Source organism: Candoia aspera, chromosome 1, assembly GCF_035149785.1.
Source record: "Candoia aspera isolate rCanAsp1 chromosome 1, rCanAsp1.hap2, whole genome shotgun sequence".
In the NCBI taxonomy this organism is placed as follows: domain Eukaryota; kingdom Metazoa; phylum Chordata; class Lepidosauria; order Squamata; family Boidae; genus Candoia; species Candoia aspera.
Genome location: NC_086153.1, coordinates 216,640,948 through 216,653,396, shown reverse-complemented (window position 1 = coordinate 216,653,396; position 12,449 = coordinate 216,640,948). Strand labels below are relative to the sequence as shown.

Genomic DNA, 12,449 nt, shown 5'->3' with positions numbered 1-12,449 from the left:
GTTCTGGATTGGAATACCACATGCCTACTTGGGATAAGTGTACTGTCCTTGCTATACAGCATGCACAGCTTTCATGGGTGGACAGGATGTAGAGCTTCTGACCTTTTCCACCCTGTTTTCTGAGGCCCAGGTGGAGATCTCTCTTCCACTCCCGAGAGCCAGGCTACTCCTTATCTCTCTGCACAGAGGAAGGAGCAAACTTTGAGGAGAGAGAGGCACAAAGTAATCAGCAATGGATGAAGAATCAGTATGTTCCTCTGCTGTTCCTCTGAAGGGGTGGGTTACCTCTCTGCCAACAGGTGTTCAGGAGCAGTTCACCATAAAGCCACCACCCTAAATCCTGTGGGTTTTGAAATAGGTTCAGACCTCATCAAACTATCTCCCCTTTTTCTGCATGATCAAAGTGATCATCATCAACAGGGCTATTTCATCCTACCCCTATCTGTTCTCTGGGATTAATCACCAGATCAGGGATGAATAAACCATTGGCTTTGTGCAACCATCCAGGGCCTCACTTGTGATCTCCGCTGCCCCTCTAATTGGGCAGGGCAAAACTCTTCCGATCTTTTTTCCAAGAGGGTTTGTTAAGAGCAGAAATACTGTATATATTTTAAAGCAACCAATTTACATAATGAAAATCCTGAAACCCCTCTGAAAAAAGTATTAGGCTGACTTTCCCCTTAATATTTAGGGTACTCCAAAATGCTAAAAGTAGGATTAAAACTGTTGGCCCCACCTACTCCAGTAGCAGCATGATGTCACCAGCTATGTCCCTTTCACACTTAGGTAGGACACAAAGACAAAATGTGGCTCTGAGCTGAGAAAGGTTGTCTGTGCCCTTGAGAAAAAGAGGTCAGATCTGACTTTACATTGACAGAGTCAGAGGTTCAGTGAAAGGAGGCTCACATTTTGAAGTGATTGTTCTATTCTGGGTAAGCCTTTAAATATGACTAGGTATGTTATTTCATTTGCCAACTTTTATTTGTTTGAAAGGTGTTTCCAAAGCAATTCTGAAAAGTGCTGGTCCAGAGGTGGTAAAAGAATGTGCTGAGCTGGGTAAGGAACAGTGTTTTTTAATAGGATTCTTCTGGCTTCATTGGTTGCTAATCGATTTCAGGTTACTTCTAAAGGTGGTTGTAGAAAATTGAATACATTGAGTTGTTTTTAACTCTTATGTTGTGAACTATGCTTCATACAAATCACATTTGCCTAGAAATGTATTAACTTAAAAATATATGCAATAAATAAAATAAAATTGCAGATATGGATTACACAGATAATAAAGGAAAACATAAGCTGATTACATGTATTGACTAAGACACGGTTGGTTTGAATTGCCATTTGTTGAACAAGCCATACTAGCCTGGCTGACATTGGCTAAGCATAAACCCATAGTGTTTGGGTTTACTCTTTGATCTTAGCCAAAATGAAACTAACACATATGTCTATTGCAATATATAATCCAGCTGTTCTCAACTATGGAAATGTGTGTTCCTGTTGATTCCTGGCTTGTTTGCTACTTAGCTGACTTTTGTTTTCATTCAGCTTCTCAGCCACACATTAAACTCATATGCACTCAAGGAGGAAAACTGCCTTGTAAAAATATAATCCATCTTGTGAACAACACTAATATCAAAAAGCAAGTCTCTCAAACCCTCCTGGAATGTGAGCAGAGGCAATTTACATCTGTTGCGTTTCCAGCAATTGGGACAGGTCTGTATTGCCTTGTCAAAAATTGAATAAGTAGAAAGGGCCATAATGAAAGTTCTAGTAATAGTAATGTCATAGGATCATCTCATGTTGCATCATAATCCCAAGTAGCTTCACTGAGGTTATTAAGCGTATACATGAGCTGAGTTCTTGGCAGCTGAAGATCAGTTTAGATCTTGCCTCTCAGACTATTCAGAAAATTGAGTGGAACTCAAAACTGAGCTGCAGGCCAATAGCGGATGGCTGCATCAAGGGAATAGGTTGGGTACATTGGGTTAAAAGTAAGTCTTAGTCAAGGAAAATTAACAATGTATTTTCAAGACATTATCACATGGAGGAATCTCTGTTCCTTAGTCAAATATTTTTGGGGTTGCAATTCTCCCAAACCTCTGATAATTGGCCATGTTTCCTAAAACTGTTAAAGATTGGAATCCAGTTTTTAGAGAGTCAAAGATTTCCCTCTCCAAAAAAAAAAAAAAGCTGAAGGGAACTTTTTAGCTGAGAGGTCTATTTTTAGAGATGTTGCACACTATTAGAAGAATTTTCTCTTCACAACCTTTCCTGTGCTCCCTTATGAAGGAAACGGTTTTTCTGGGTCTGAATATCCAGGCCAACTCCTATGGCTTGCATAAAAATTGGTTATTTGTTCAGGTTTCTGCTAAAAATGATCAGTGTTAGCATGTTTGAGAGTTTGGAATCTGACATGTACATAGGGGTGGTTTTTCTTGGCTCAGGAAGGCTGCTGAATAAAATTGGCTATTCTGTGTAAAGAGGGCATTTCACTGTTCGCATATCACCTTGTGATAGGTATTTCCATGCAATCTCGGCTTGGAGAGTCAGGTATTTAAATCATTATGCATAGTGATAATGGAATTTTTAAAGCACCAAATCTTTGGAATTCAAATAGGAATAATTTTCATTTACTTCCAGATTTACCTTTCCTTTTCTCAATTAGTCCCTGTGAACTGTTAGCTGAAAGTTGATATAAAAAGTAAGTTTACTTAATATTGTAGCGACCCATAGGCCACATGGAGTTGCCCACCTCTTTGTAACACATTAGCCATTTTGTGTAGATTTTGGGGGGGAAGAGGGAATAGTTGTGATTGGTACCCTCTGTAACCTTTGATTGATGAAGAACATACAGGAAGGGGAAAATGGCACATACCAAGGCCCATCATTGCCCAAGTGATTAAATGCCAGTGGGAGCCTTCCCTCTTGCCACTCAGTGATCAAAGCACTGGGGAGACCAGCCTGGTTCCATCCTTCGACCAAAGGCAGCTGGTTTTTATTGCTGCTGTGGCTGCCTGTTGCCCTGGAGCAGCAGGACGGGACACTCCATGGCTATGGTGGGGTATCTGAGGTTAGTGTGCAAGTATGTGTGCTGATCTGCTGCAGGCTGCCTTCAGGATCATTCCAAAAACGAGCCATCTTAATAAAGCATTTCATAATAAAACTGCCGTAGATAAGAAATTAGAAATTAGAGCAGATGTAACCAACCTCTTTTGCAGAACCTATTTGCCATTTATTTATTGATTACATTTATATCCTGCCTTTATTTTGTACAACTTAAGGCAGTGTGCATAATGCTCCCTCCTCCAGTTTTCCCCTTAACAACAACCTATGAGGTGGGTTGGGCTGAGAGTGACCACAAAGTCAGCCAGTCAGCTTTGTGCTTAAGGAGAACTAAAATCTGGGGCTCCCCACTTCTAGTCTACCATTTAATCACTACACCAAACTGGCTGTTGGCAATGATAATTATGGGATTTAATTCCTCACTTCTAGGCACAGAGTATGGTAAGCCACAGGGGGGGGGAATGGTGTGATGGTTAAGGTGTTGGACTAAGACCTGGGAGCTGTGGGTTGACCTCCATCCTCTGTAATGGAGTGCGTCCCATGTTGTTGTTGTGAGAAAAATGCAGAAAGAAGTGCCTGCAGGCCTCTTCAAGCTATAAGAGGAAAGGTGGGATTTAATACTAACCAGTAAAAGAAAGAATTGGTTTAAAATTCACACTTTTTATTAACATTGCAGGAAATGCAAAACGTGATCCAGTTATAGCAGCTGATAGCATGATCGATGCTATAGTAGACTATGCAAGTAAAACATCGGCCCCCAGCGTGAGAAAGATTAAAATAATCATTTTCCAGCCACATCTACTAGATGTGTTTTATGCAAGCATGCAGAGAAAAGAAGTTATAGCCAGTAAGTCTGGTGGTGGTATGAGCACATCAAAATCCTTTTTGTCTAAAGTAGCAGGTAAGGAAATGTGTTCCATTTGTGTCTAATTGTTTGGCTGTAGGTGCAATAGTTAGAAGCACTGAATCCCTGAATTGATTTGTTACAGAATTCTTTACCTTCAAAAAACCTGCTATGGAATTAAAACCTGCCTTATTTTTTGAGAGAATAGTTGAGCCAGCCATTTTCCAGATTTGTGGTGACCACCAGAAAAATGTGGAAGATGCAGCATCGTGGATTAAGAACCTGATTTTAAAGTGCCAGAATGAATACACTGTCTCAGATGAATGGATCTCAAACTTTGGAGAAAGTGAATATAAAAAATTGGAGAACCTCCAGACAACTTTGCACATTGTCATTAAACTGGATAGTGAAGCCCTTCCTCCCTCCCTTTGTATTTGTGGTATAACTAAAGATGTCTTGCATGCCAGTACAGAAATACAGAGAATGATCAAAATAATCCGAGAAGGTAGAGAGGAAAAATCCAAGGCAGAACTTCTCAGCAACCTTGTAGAGTGGCAGTATGAAGACAACGGGCAATACAAATCTTTTGACAGTCTGACCAATATGCAGCTAGAAGCTGCAGCACAGTGTCAGAATCTGCATGAGCTGACTATACAGAACAAGCGTTACAAAGTGGACCCCAGTAAACTGCGTGCTGTTGATGACCAGGGGACATACATTGCTCTTCGGCGTGTTGCAAAAGTAGAAGGTGTGTTCTACAGCTTGACCATGGTTCATTCCTTCATTCTCATATTCTCTCATTCTCTCTCTTTCTCTCTAAAATTACATACCCCTAAGTTTCATAGTCCTTGAATCTAGCACAAATTCAGCTGTCTCTCCACTAGACCAAACTGGCTGGCTGCTAGCATTCAAAAGTTACTAAGTTCTGTCACTGTACTGCACAGGTGGTCAAAGACACCATATGAGTACCTTGTAGTGGCACTGGAGCCTCCCCTAAACACCACTGCTGAAAATCAACACTTTGTTGACCCTTTTGAGGATGGAAACATGTAATGTCCTCTCTAACATAGGATTAAGGTGGTGGATAAAAGTCCAGACCTGTGATGGTTGCCCTTATTCCAATAAGACACGGACTCACTAGCCAGGCTAAGGATTTCCGGTTTATTGGGAATAGAATGCATACACAAAGAAAGACGGGAATGAGCACATGGCGTGCGAGGTAGCTGGTAAATACCCGCGGTGCGGACCTGGTGCTTCTCCACCCCCCATTGTCCCAAAGTCCTGATCCGGAGTCTTGATGGGCAATCAGGGTGCGGTCCCGGAGTCTCGATGGGTGATCAGGGGGATTAGCACTGATTACCTCTGTCCTCTTCCTGTGTCCGGTGCAGGTGTGTCCCCCGGGGTAATGCAGAGATGTCAGGGAGATAGGATGATGGCTTCTCGGGTCAGGGCAAAGGCATGGCTCCTTTGTCCTTTATTTGTATTTGACTTTCAGTGTTTAAAGGATTAGCACTGATTCTTTCCTCCTTCCTTCCCTTCTCCGAAAAGGCATGTTCCCCGTTGTGATGCATGTATGCCTTGCAACGGGGGACATGACAAGACCTCATCTCCAAAAAACCCAAAGCCTTGGCCTCACCTACCACCTAATATAGCTCTTCTTACACTGCATCCTTCTGCAGCCTGCTGTCATCAAAGGTTGCCTATCCTGGTAGTACTTGGGCTTCTCCCTCCATGCTGCATGTTGATTGGGGAATATGTAAATTGAAGACCAACACAGGTTAGGGAAGGCTGATAAATAGTTTCAAGACAAAATAAAGGGATAAGGAAGGGTATAATAATAACAACACAAAAACAGCCGTGTAAAGATCTTGCATGTTTTAAAATAAAATTAGCTCATCTTGGCATCACCCATGCTGGTATTTGAGACATGCCTACTATTGTTTGATGTAAAATTAAGGTTGGCTGACCTTGTGTGAAAAAGATGCAGATGGTGATACAGCCCTCATTCTAAGCTAACCTTTTAATTGGAAGTGTTGCCAAAGTCTTGGCAAGCTGCTTTCATATAATATCTACAGATCAAGAGGCTTGTTTATGATGGTTTGTTTCTAGTTAATAATGTTTATTCTACTTTTTTTGCAATAAAATCATCCAGGTTGAGCACAACAATTAAACAATAGCAATAATCCTACAGAAATCCCAAATCAAACAAGATAATGGAATTATAGCAAAAAACTATCCAGCTAGGGAGTAAAGTTGTATAGTTCTTTGGGCCTGAAGTGGAAGAGGTGTGTTTGAGTTTGAGTGGAGGAAACTGATGGTGCTGCTTCCTTAAATGAGACTTTTTCCCCCTAGAATGATGTGGCTTTCAGGTGGCACCCTTCCAAAGCCCCTCCCCCCTTTTTTTGCTTCAGATGCAAATAGCTACCCATCACTATCTTTTAATGCAGGTGTTACTACAGTATTTCTACTTGACCAAAAACATTAGCTACATCTGTGAACTGGCAAACAACAAAACAGATCATACTGTGCCATCTTGTCAGATGAAATTGATACATGCAACCAGAAATAGCTCTTGGGAATTGCATGAGGATGGGGTGGCTTGAGCTGCTGTATGCCATGTTTGAAAGGCTTGGCTGTAGTAAGATTGGCACTACTGGGCAGAGGGCAGTGGGCAGTCAGTCGTTAGCTGCATCACTGTTGCATTAGGCCAGCACCTTTTGGTCCATACTCATAGATAATTAGTCCCTGTTTTCTAGCCCCCCCCCCCCTTGCCTAAAACTGGATGGCATGTGCAATCCAAGTGGTAAGAGATGTAAGTGCTGTTCTTGGCCTATTTTCTGTTCTTAAAAATCAGACTGGAAAATGGCAATTTGTAAATGCTCATAGAATTGTCTCATATTCATTTACAAAGATAATCTGGCAATAGCAATTCCTGAAGAGTGGGAAGACATGGAGGAAACCCTGCGTGTCAAAGTGGTGGAGCTAAAACCAGAAATGGCGGGATATATAAAAGTCCAGGATATGTTTTACCAAACATGCAAGGGATATACCATTCAAAAGGTAGGGGGGAAAAAAAGCCCCAAACCTTTCTGTTCTGCTGCTTTGGTTGGCTAGTAAAGTCTTATTTTGCCCCACGCCCCATTCTGAAGCTGATGTCATTCATTTATTAAATGTACATAAAGCTTTGAGCAGGCTAGTGAGGTAACTTGGTAGGAGAGCAGTGCGGTGGACTTGTAGTCCTACACCATTCTTTGTATCTCCAGCAACCATATCCCAAATTGTACATTGGAATTCAGCCACAAACTGGTTGTGTATGGGAGCATATTTCTCCACCTATTTTTTATGGACAAGGTGAGAAAATAGATGGCCTGAGCTACTTAGCTTAATACATTTATTCATGTTAAAAATGAACCGCCAAGCTTTAGGGAAGCCAGCTGAACATTATGGCCTTTTGCTGTCTTGAGATACCGTCATCTTGCTGCTAGTAAGTCATTAAAAAGGGGTATCCTCTGGCTGAAGGAAGATGGTCCGTACTGTACAGGAGGGTACAGCTGATTAGAGAATTGGCATCTCTTGAGCTTCTAATGAACTTGGATTTCCACTATCTCTTTTCCTATTGCATTATGAGGGGAACAAGTACATTGCATATTAAATGTACAGAGCATCAGAAGTCAAATCTTTTATTACACTTAGAATAATCTTAGAAATTCTAAGGTAATCACTGGAATGAGTAGGGCTGTGTAGAGAATTGGATTCAAAGGGCAAAATGTGATTTGGAGTGTACATGGGGTATTCACATGTACTCCAGATCTCTTGTGCTGAATCCAGATCTTTGCACAGATCTAGAAGGGACTTCAAAAAATATATTTTCCAGTTCTGTCCTTGGTAGAAGGAATTACTAAATGTAGCATTCCTGTCAGGCAGTCATCCACCCTTGGCTTACATTGCTCCTGCAAAGGAAACTCCACCATCTCTTGAGGTACTCCTTTTCCTTGGCAAATAGGTCTTAATATTAGGAAGTAATTCTAATGTTTCACTGAAATCAGCTTCCTGTCAGAGCCTGAGAAAATTGATCTGTCTCCTATGTGAGAGTCCTTCAGATATTTGGTAGTAGCTTACTTCTGGGTGATCTAGAAGGAGCTATCTGAAGAGTTTGCGATGGTCAGGCTCTCTGAATTGCACATTTCTGACAGTACAGTACATGCAGGAATGATGGTGATCCAGATAGGGCTAAAAGCATGGGAGATGCTGCAGCTGTTGCCCCATAATAGCAACTGTTATTTTAAAAATGTATTAGTTGGTTTCAACTTCTTGTTTTAACTTATCTCATTGGAGAAAAGTACCCCTGTTTGAGCTGCTATTCTCCAAACATCCAAATCAGTTGTTTCTTCAGATGATTATCATTGCTTTTTAAAAGACATGGGTTATTGTTAATCTTGCTCTCTTTTCATTTACAGATTGAGAGGATACAAAACCTCTACTATTGGCAGGCATACCAAATAAAAAAGCAGGAGATGGATGCTAAAAACAGCAATACAAATAATGAGAGGCTCCTTTTTCATGGAACAGCCAGTACATCATTAACCCTCATAAATAACACTGGCTTCAACAGGAGTTATGCTGGATTGCATGGTAAATTGTGCTTTAAGGCTGGCTCTTGGTAAGAGCTGGTTTGCAATTTATCCTAAGCCCTGTTTGGTTTAACAGATTTATTCAGTTTCAGTGGGCTTAAGCAGTAACCATGATTTATAGACCACAGCAGCAGGGTAGCACAACATGCAAAGCCAGAGCTAATCAAGCCACATTACACCATAACACAATATGCTTTTATGGATTCTGAACAGTGTATACCTTGGGGGTGGGGTGAGGAAGCAAAAGAAGATTATTTTCTCATGACACCTTTGCAGTTCTTGGAGAAATTGGGAAGAAAAAGGTGCTTTCTTTGCCTTCTTGCAGAAGCCCAGAACAAAGTCCAACACACCTCCCTTCCTTGAATTAACTTAGTGGTTTGGTCAGTAGTGAATCAGTAAGGTGTCTGGGCACCAAAGATAGAAGAGATGAATTCCCATAGAAAAGAAATTGCCCATATAACTCTTGAGGGGTTGATGACCTCCAGAATCACACTGGACATAGTTCAGGGGGCTGCAGCAGGAAAGTGGAATGAGCAGGAGGTGTTTTCCACATGCAGGAAAGCTGCTTTGGATCTGAGCCCAGAACTCCTAACTTTGTAACTGCAGGTATCTGCTCATGGTGGAAAAGTCAGGCACTCAGATAGAGTTTAAAGGAAGGAACCATATGGAGGCTAATGCTCAAGATGACACGAAAGGCTCCATTCAGTGACCGTTCAGAGTTACAGTACTGCTGAAAAAATGGATTTATGACCTCAAAGTTCCGGCCATTGCAGTGTCCCTTTGATCATGTGATCATGATTTGGATGCTTGGGCGCCCAGCTCACAATTACGATGTCGCAGCGAGCTGGGTCTCATGATTGCCATTTGCAGCCTTCCCTGCTGGCTTTCCACAAGCAAATTCTGTGGGGAAGCCAGCAGGGAAGGTTGCAAGTTGCCCCAGTAAGTTGTTCCCGCTGCTTTTTCTCTCAAGGAGCCCACTATGGTGTATGAGATCCCAGGGATCTCGTACTCTGTAGCACCCCCCCAGCCTGCCTGCACTCCATAGTGCGAGCCTGCAGCACCCCTCCACCCACGGCCTCCACTGCCACACCTGAGGCCTTTGCCAGCCCTCCCGTGGCTCCTGCCAACCCACCAGTGCTCCCTAGCCCCTGCCCGGGACACCCCACAGCACACGCGCAGCCCCCCAAGCTCCTTACCTGGGACTCCCACCTCTTCCCACTTAATGACCCTCACGTCCTGGGGTCACAATGGCAACCAGGACTGCCAGGATTGCCGTTGCTAAGTGATGCAGTCACGTGACATCGCTCTTTACAACCACATTGCTTAACAACAGCAATCCTGGTCCTAATTGCTGTTGTAACCCGAGGACTACCTATATCTGGGAAAGTTTTTCCTATTGAGTGTTGATTGTGCTTGATATGACAGATGTATTGTTGGACAGAGTACTTTAAAGAGTGAAAAGATGGACCCTGATTGTTGCTGACTCTTTACATGTTTTTCTTCCTCTATAGCTGCCCATTATGGAAATGGAACATACTTTGCTGTAAATGCCTGTTACTCTGCCCACAATACCTATTCGAAGCCAGATGCATCTGGGACAAAATACATGTACCTTGCTAGAGTGCTTGTGGGGGAATATTGTGTCGGGTCAAAAGGATTAGTTGTCCCAAACCCAAAAAGTGGGACAGATACTACTGTTCTGTTTGACAGTGTGACTGATGACCTCAGAAAGCCTTCCATTTTTGTAATCTTCAATGATATCCAAGCATATCCAGAGTATCTCATTACATTTCACCCTTCTTCACTTTCACATTCAATTTTGAACTAGCCAAAAAAATGAATTATGTATTTGTATGTTTCTTTTTAAAAACTGTGTATGTATGAATGAATAAAATAATGCACTATTCAAAAGATAGGAAACTTTCTTCTTTCCTGTGGAAAATGAGAGTTTGGAAGTTCCAGTTTTCTCAGGATGCTCCAGATGTTATTGATATACTCAGACAAAATAGATGCAATGAGTTAGGAAGGTTACAATACTAGCATGTTAATGAGTAGTCAAGAAAAGCAAAATGCAGATTACATTGGGTCACAGTCAGATTTCCTTGGAGTAGCTATGAAAGTGCCACCTCCTGTAAACAGGCTAGTCATGTTGTTGTTAGTTGCCATCGAGTCGTTCATGGCGACCGTATGTATAACAGAACGAAATGCTGTTCGCTCTTGCGCCAGATGCCTGACTGTTCCAATGTTTGCATCCATTGTTGCAGTAATTGTATCCATCACGTTGAAAGTCTTCCTCTTTTCCACTGGCCCTTGACTTTACCAAACATGACGTCCTTTTCAAGCGATCGGTCTTTCCTGACAATGTGCGCAAAGTATGAGAGTCTAAGCCTGATTATCTTCACCTCTAGGGAACATTTTGGTTGTATTTCTTCTAAAACTGATTTTTTTGTTCTTCTGGCAGTCCATGGTATTTTCAGTAATCTTCGCCAACACCACAATTTGAATGCATCAATTCTTCTATCTTCTTTTTTTCTATGTCCAACTTTCACAGGCATATGTGGCAATTGAGAAGACCATGGCGTGAGTCAGATGCACCTTTGTTTTTAAACTGACATCTTTATTTCTGAAAACTTTAGATAGGTCTTTAATGGCAGATTTTCCCAGTGCGATACGTCATTTGATTTCTTGGTTACTACTTCCCTTGGCATTGATTATTGATCCGAGTAGACTGAAATTGTTAACGACTTCAATTTCTTCTCCATTTATTGTGACATTGTTTATTGGTCCATTGGTGAGAATCTTTGTCTTCTTCACATTCAGGTGTAGTCCGTATTGCTGACTACAATCTTTGATCTTCATCAGCAAGCACTTCAAGTCGTCTTCACTTCCAGCAAGTAAAGTTGTATCATCTGCATATCCCAAGTTGTTAATGAGTCTTCCACCAATTCTGATACCCCGTTCTTCGTACATCCCTGCTTCTTGAATTATTTGTTCAGTGTACATGTTGAATAAGTAGGGTGAAAGTATACAACCTCGCCGCACACCTTTTCCAATTTTGAACCGCTCGGTATCACCGTTTTCTGTTCTAACGACTGCCTCTTGATCCGTGTACAGGTTCCGCATGAGTACAATTAAGTGCTCTGGAATTCCCATTCTTCGTAATACTAACCATAACTTGTTATGGTCCACACGGTCAAATGGCTTTGCGTAATCAATAAAACAGAGGTAAACATCTTTCTGGTATTCTTTACATTCAGCCAAGATCCATCTGACATCAGCAATGATATCTCTCGTACCGCATCCCCTTCTAAATCCAGCTTGGACTTCTGGTAGTTCTCTGTCGATGTAAAGCTGCAAACATTGTTGAATTATTTTCAGCAAAATTTTGCTAGCATGTGAAATTAATGAAATTGTTTGATAATTTCCACATTCTGTTTGGTCTCCTTTCTTTGGAATGAGTATGAATACGGATCTCTTCCAGTCAGTTGGCCAGGTCGTTGTCTTCCAAACGTCTTGACATAGAAGAGTAAGTAAGTGCTTCCACTGCTGCATCTGATTGTTGAAGTATCTCAAGTGGCAATCCATCAATTCCTGGAGCCTCGTTTTTCACCAGTGCCTTCAGTGCAGCTTGAACTTCTTCCTTCAGTACCGATGGTTCTTGATCATGTTCTACCTCCTTAAACATCGACTAGCTCTTTTTTATACAGTGATTCTGTATATTCCTTCCATCTTCTCTTAATACTACCCACATCATTTAATGTATTGCCCATAGAATCTTTAAGGATAGCAACTTGGGGCTTGAATTTTCTCTCCAGCTCTTTCAGCTTGAGAAACGCAGATCGTGTTCTTCCTCTTTGATTTTCTAACCCTAGGTTTTTGCATATTCCATCATATTTTTCCTTATCTTTTCA

The 12,449-nt window shown here is 41.6% G+C and overlaps 1 protein-coding gene across 1 annotated transcript in view; it reads left to right on the top strand.

Moving 5' to 3' along the window:
- The window catches only part of LOC134487141 (protein mono-ADP-ribosyltransferase PARP14-like), a 32,019-nt gene extending 21,622 nt beyond the window's left edge, over nucleotides 1-10,397 (top strand). Inside the window, exons 12-18 of the mRNA XM_063288738.1 lie at nucleotides 994-1,056; nucleotides 1,546-1,713; nucleotides 3,740-3,964; nucleotides 4,053-4,655; nucleotides 6,819-6,967; nucleotides 8,365-8,539; nucleotides 10,050-10,397. Of these exons, the coding sequence (XP_063144808.1) occupies nucleotides 994-1,056; nucleotides 1,546-1,713; nucleotides 3,740-3,964; nucleotides 4,053-4,655; nucleotides 6,819-6,967; nucleotides 8,365-8,539; nucleotides 10,050-10,366 (1,700 nt within the window). The 3' untranslated portion in view covers nucleotides 10,367-10,397. The remainder of the gene's footprint in view (nucleotides 1-993; nucleotides 1,057-1,545; nucleotides 1,714-3,739; nucleotides 3,965-4,052; nucleotides 4,656-6,818; nucleotides 6,968-8,364; nucleotides 8,540-10,049) is intronic.
- The last annotated feature ends 2,052 nt before the right edge of the window (nucleotides 10,398-12,449 follow it).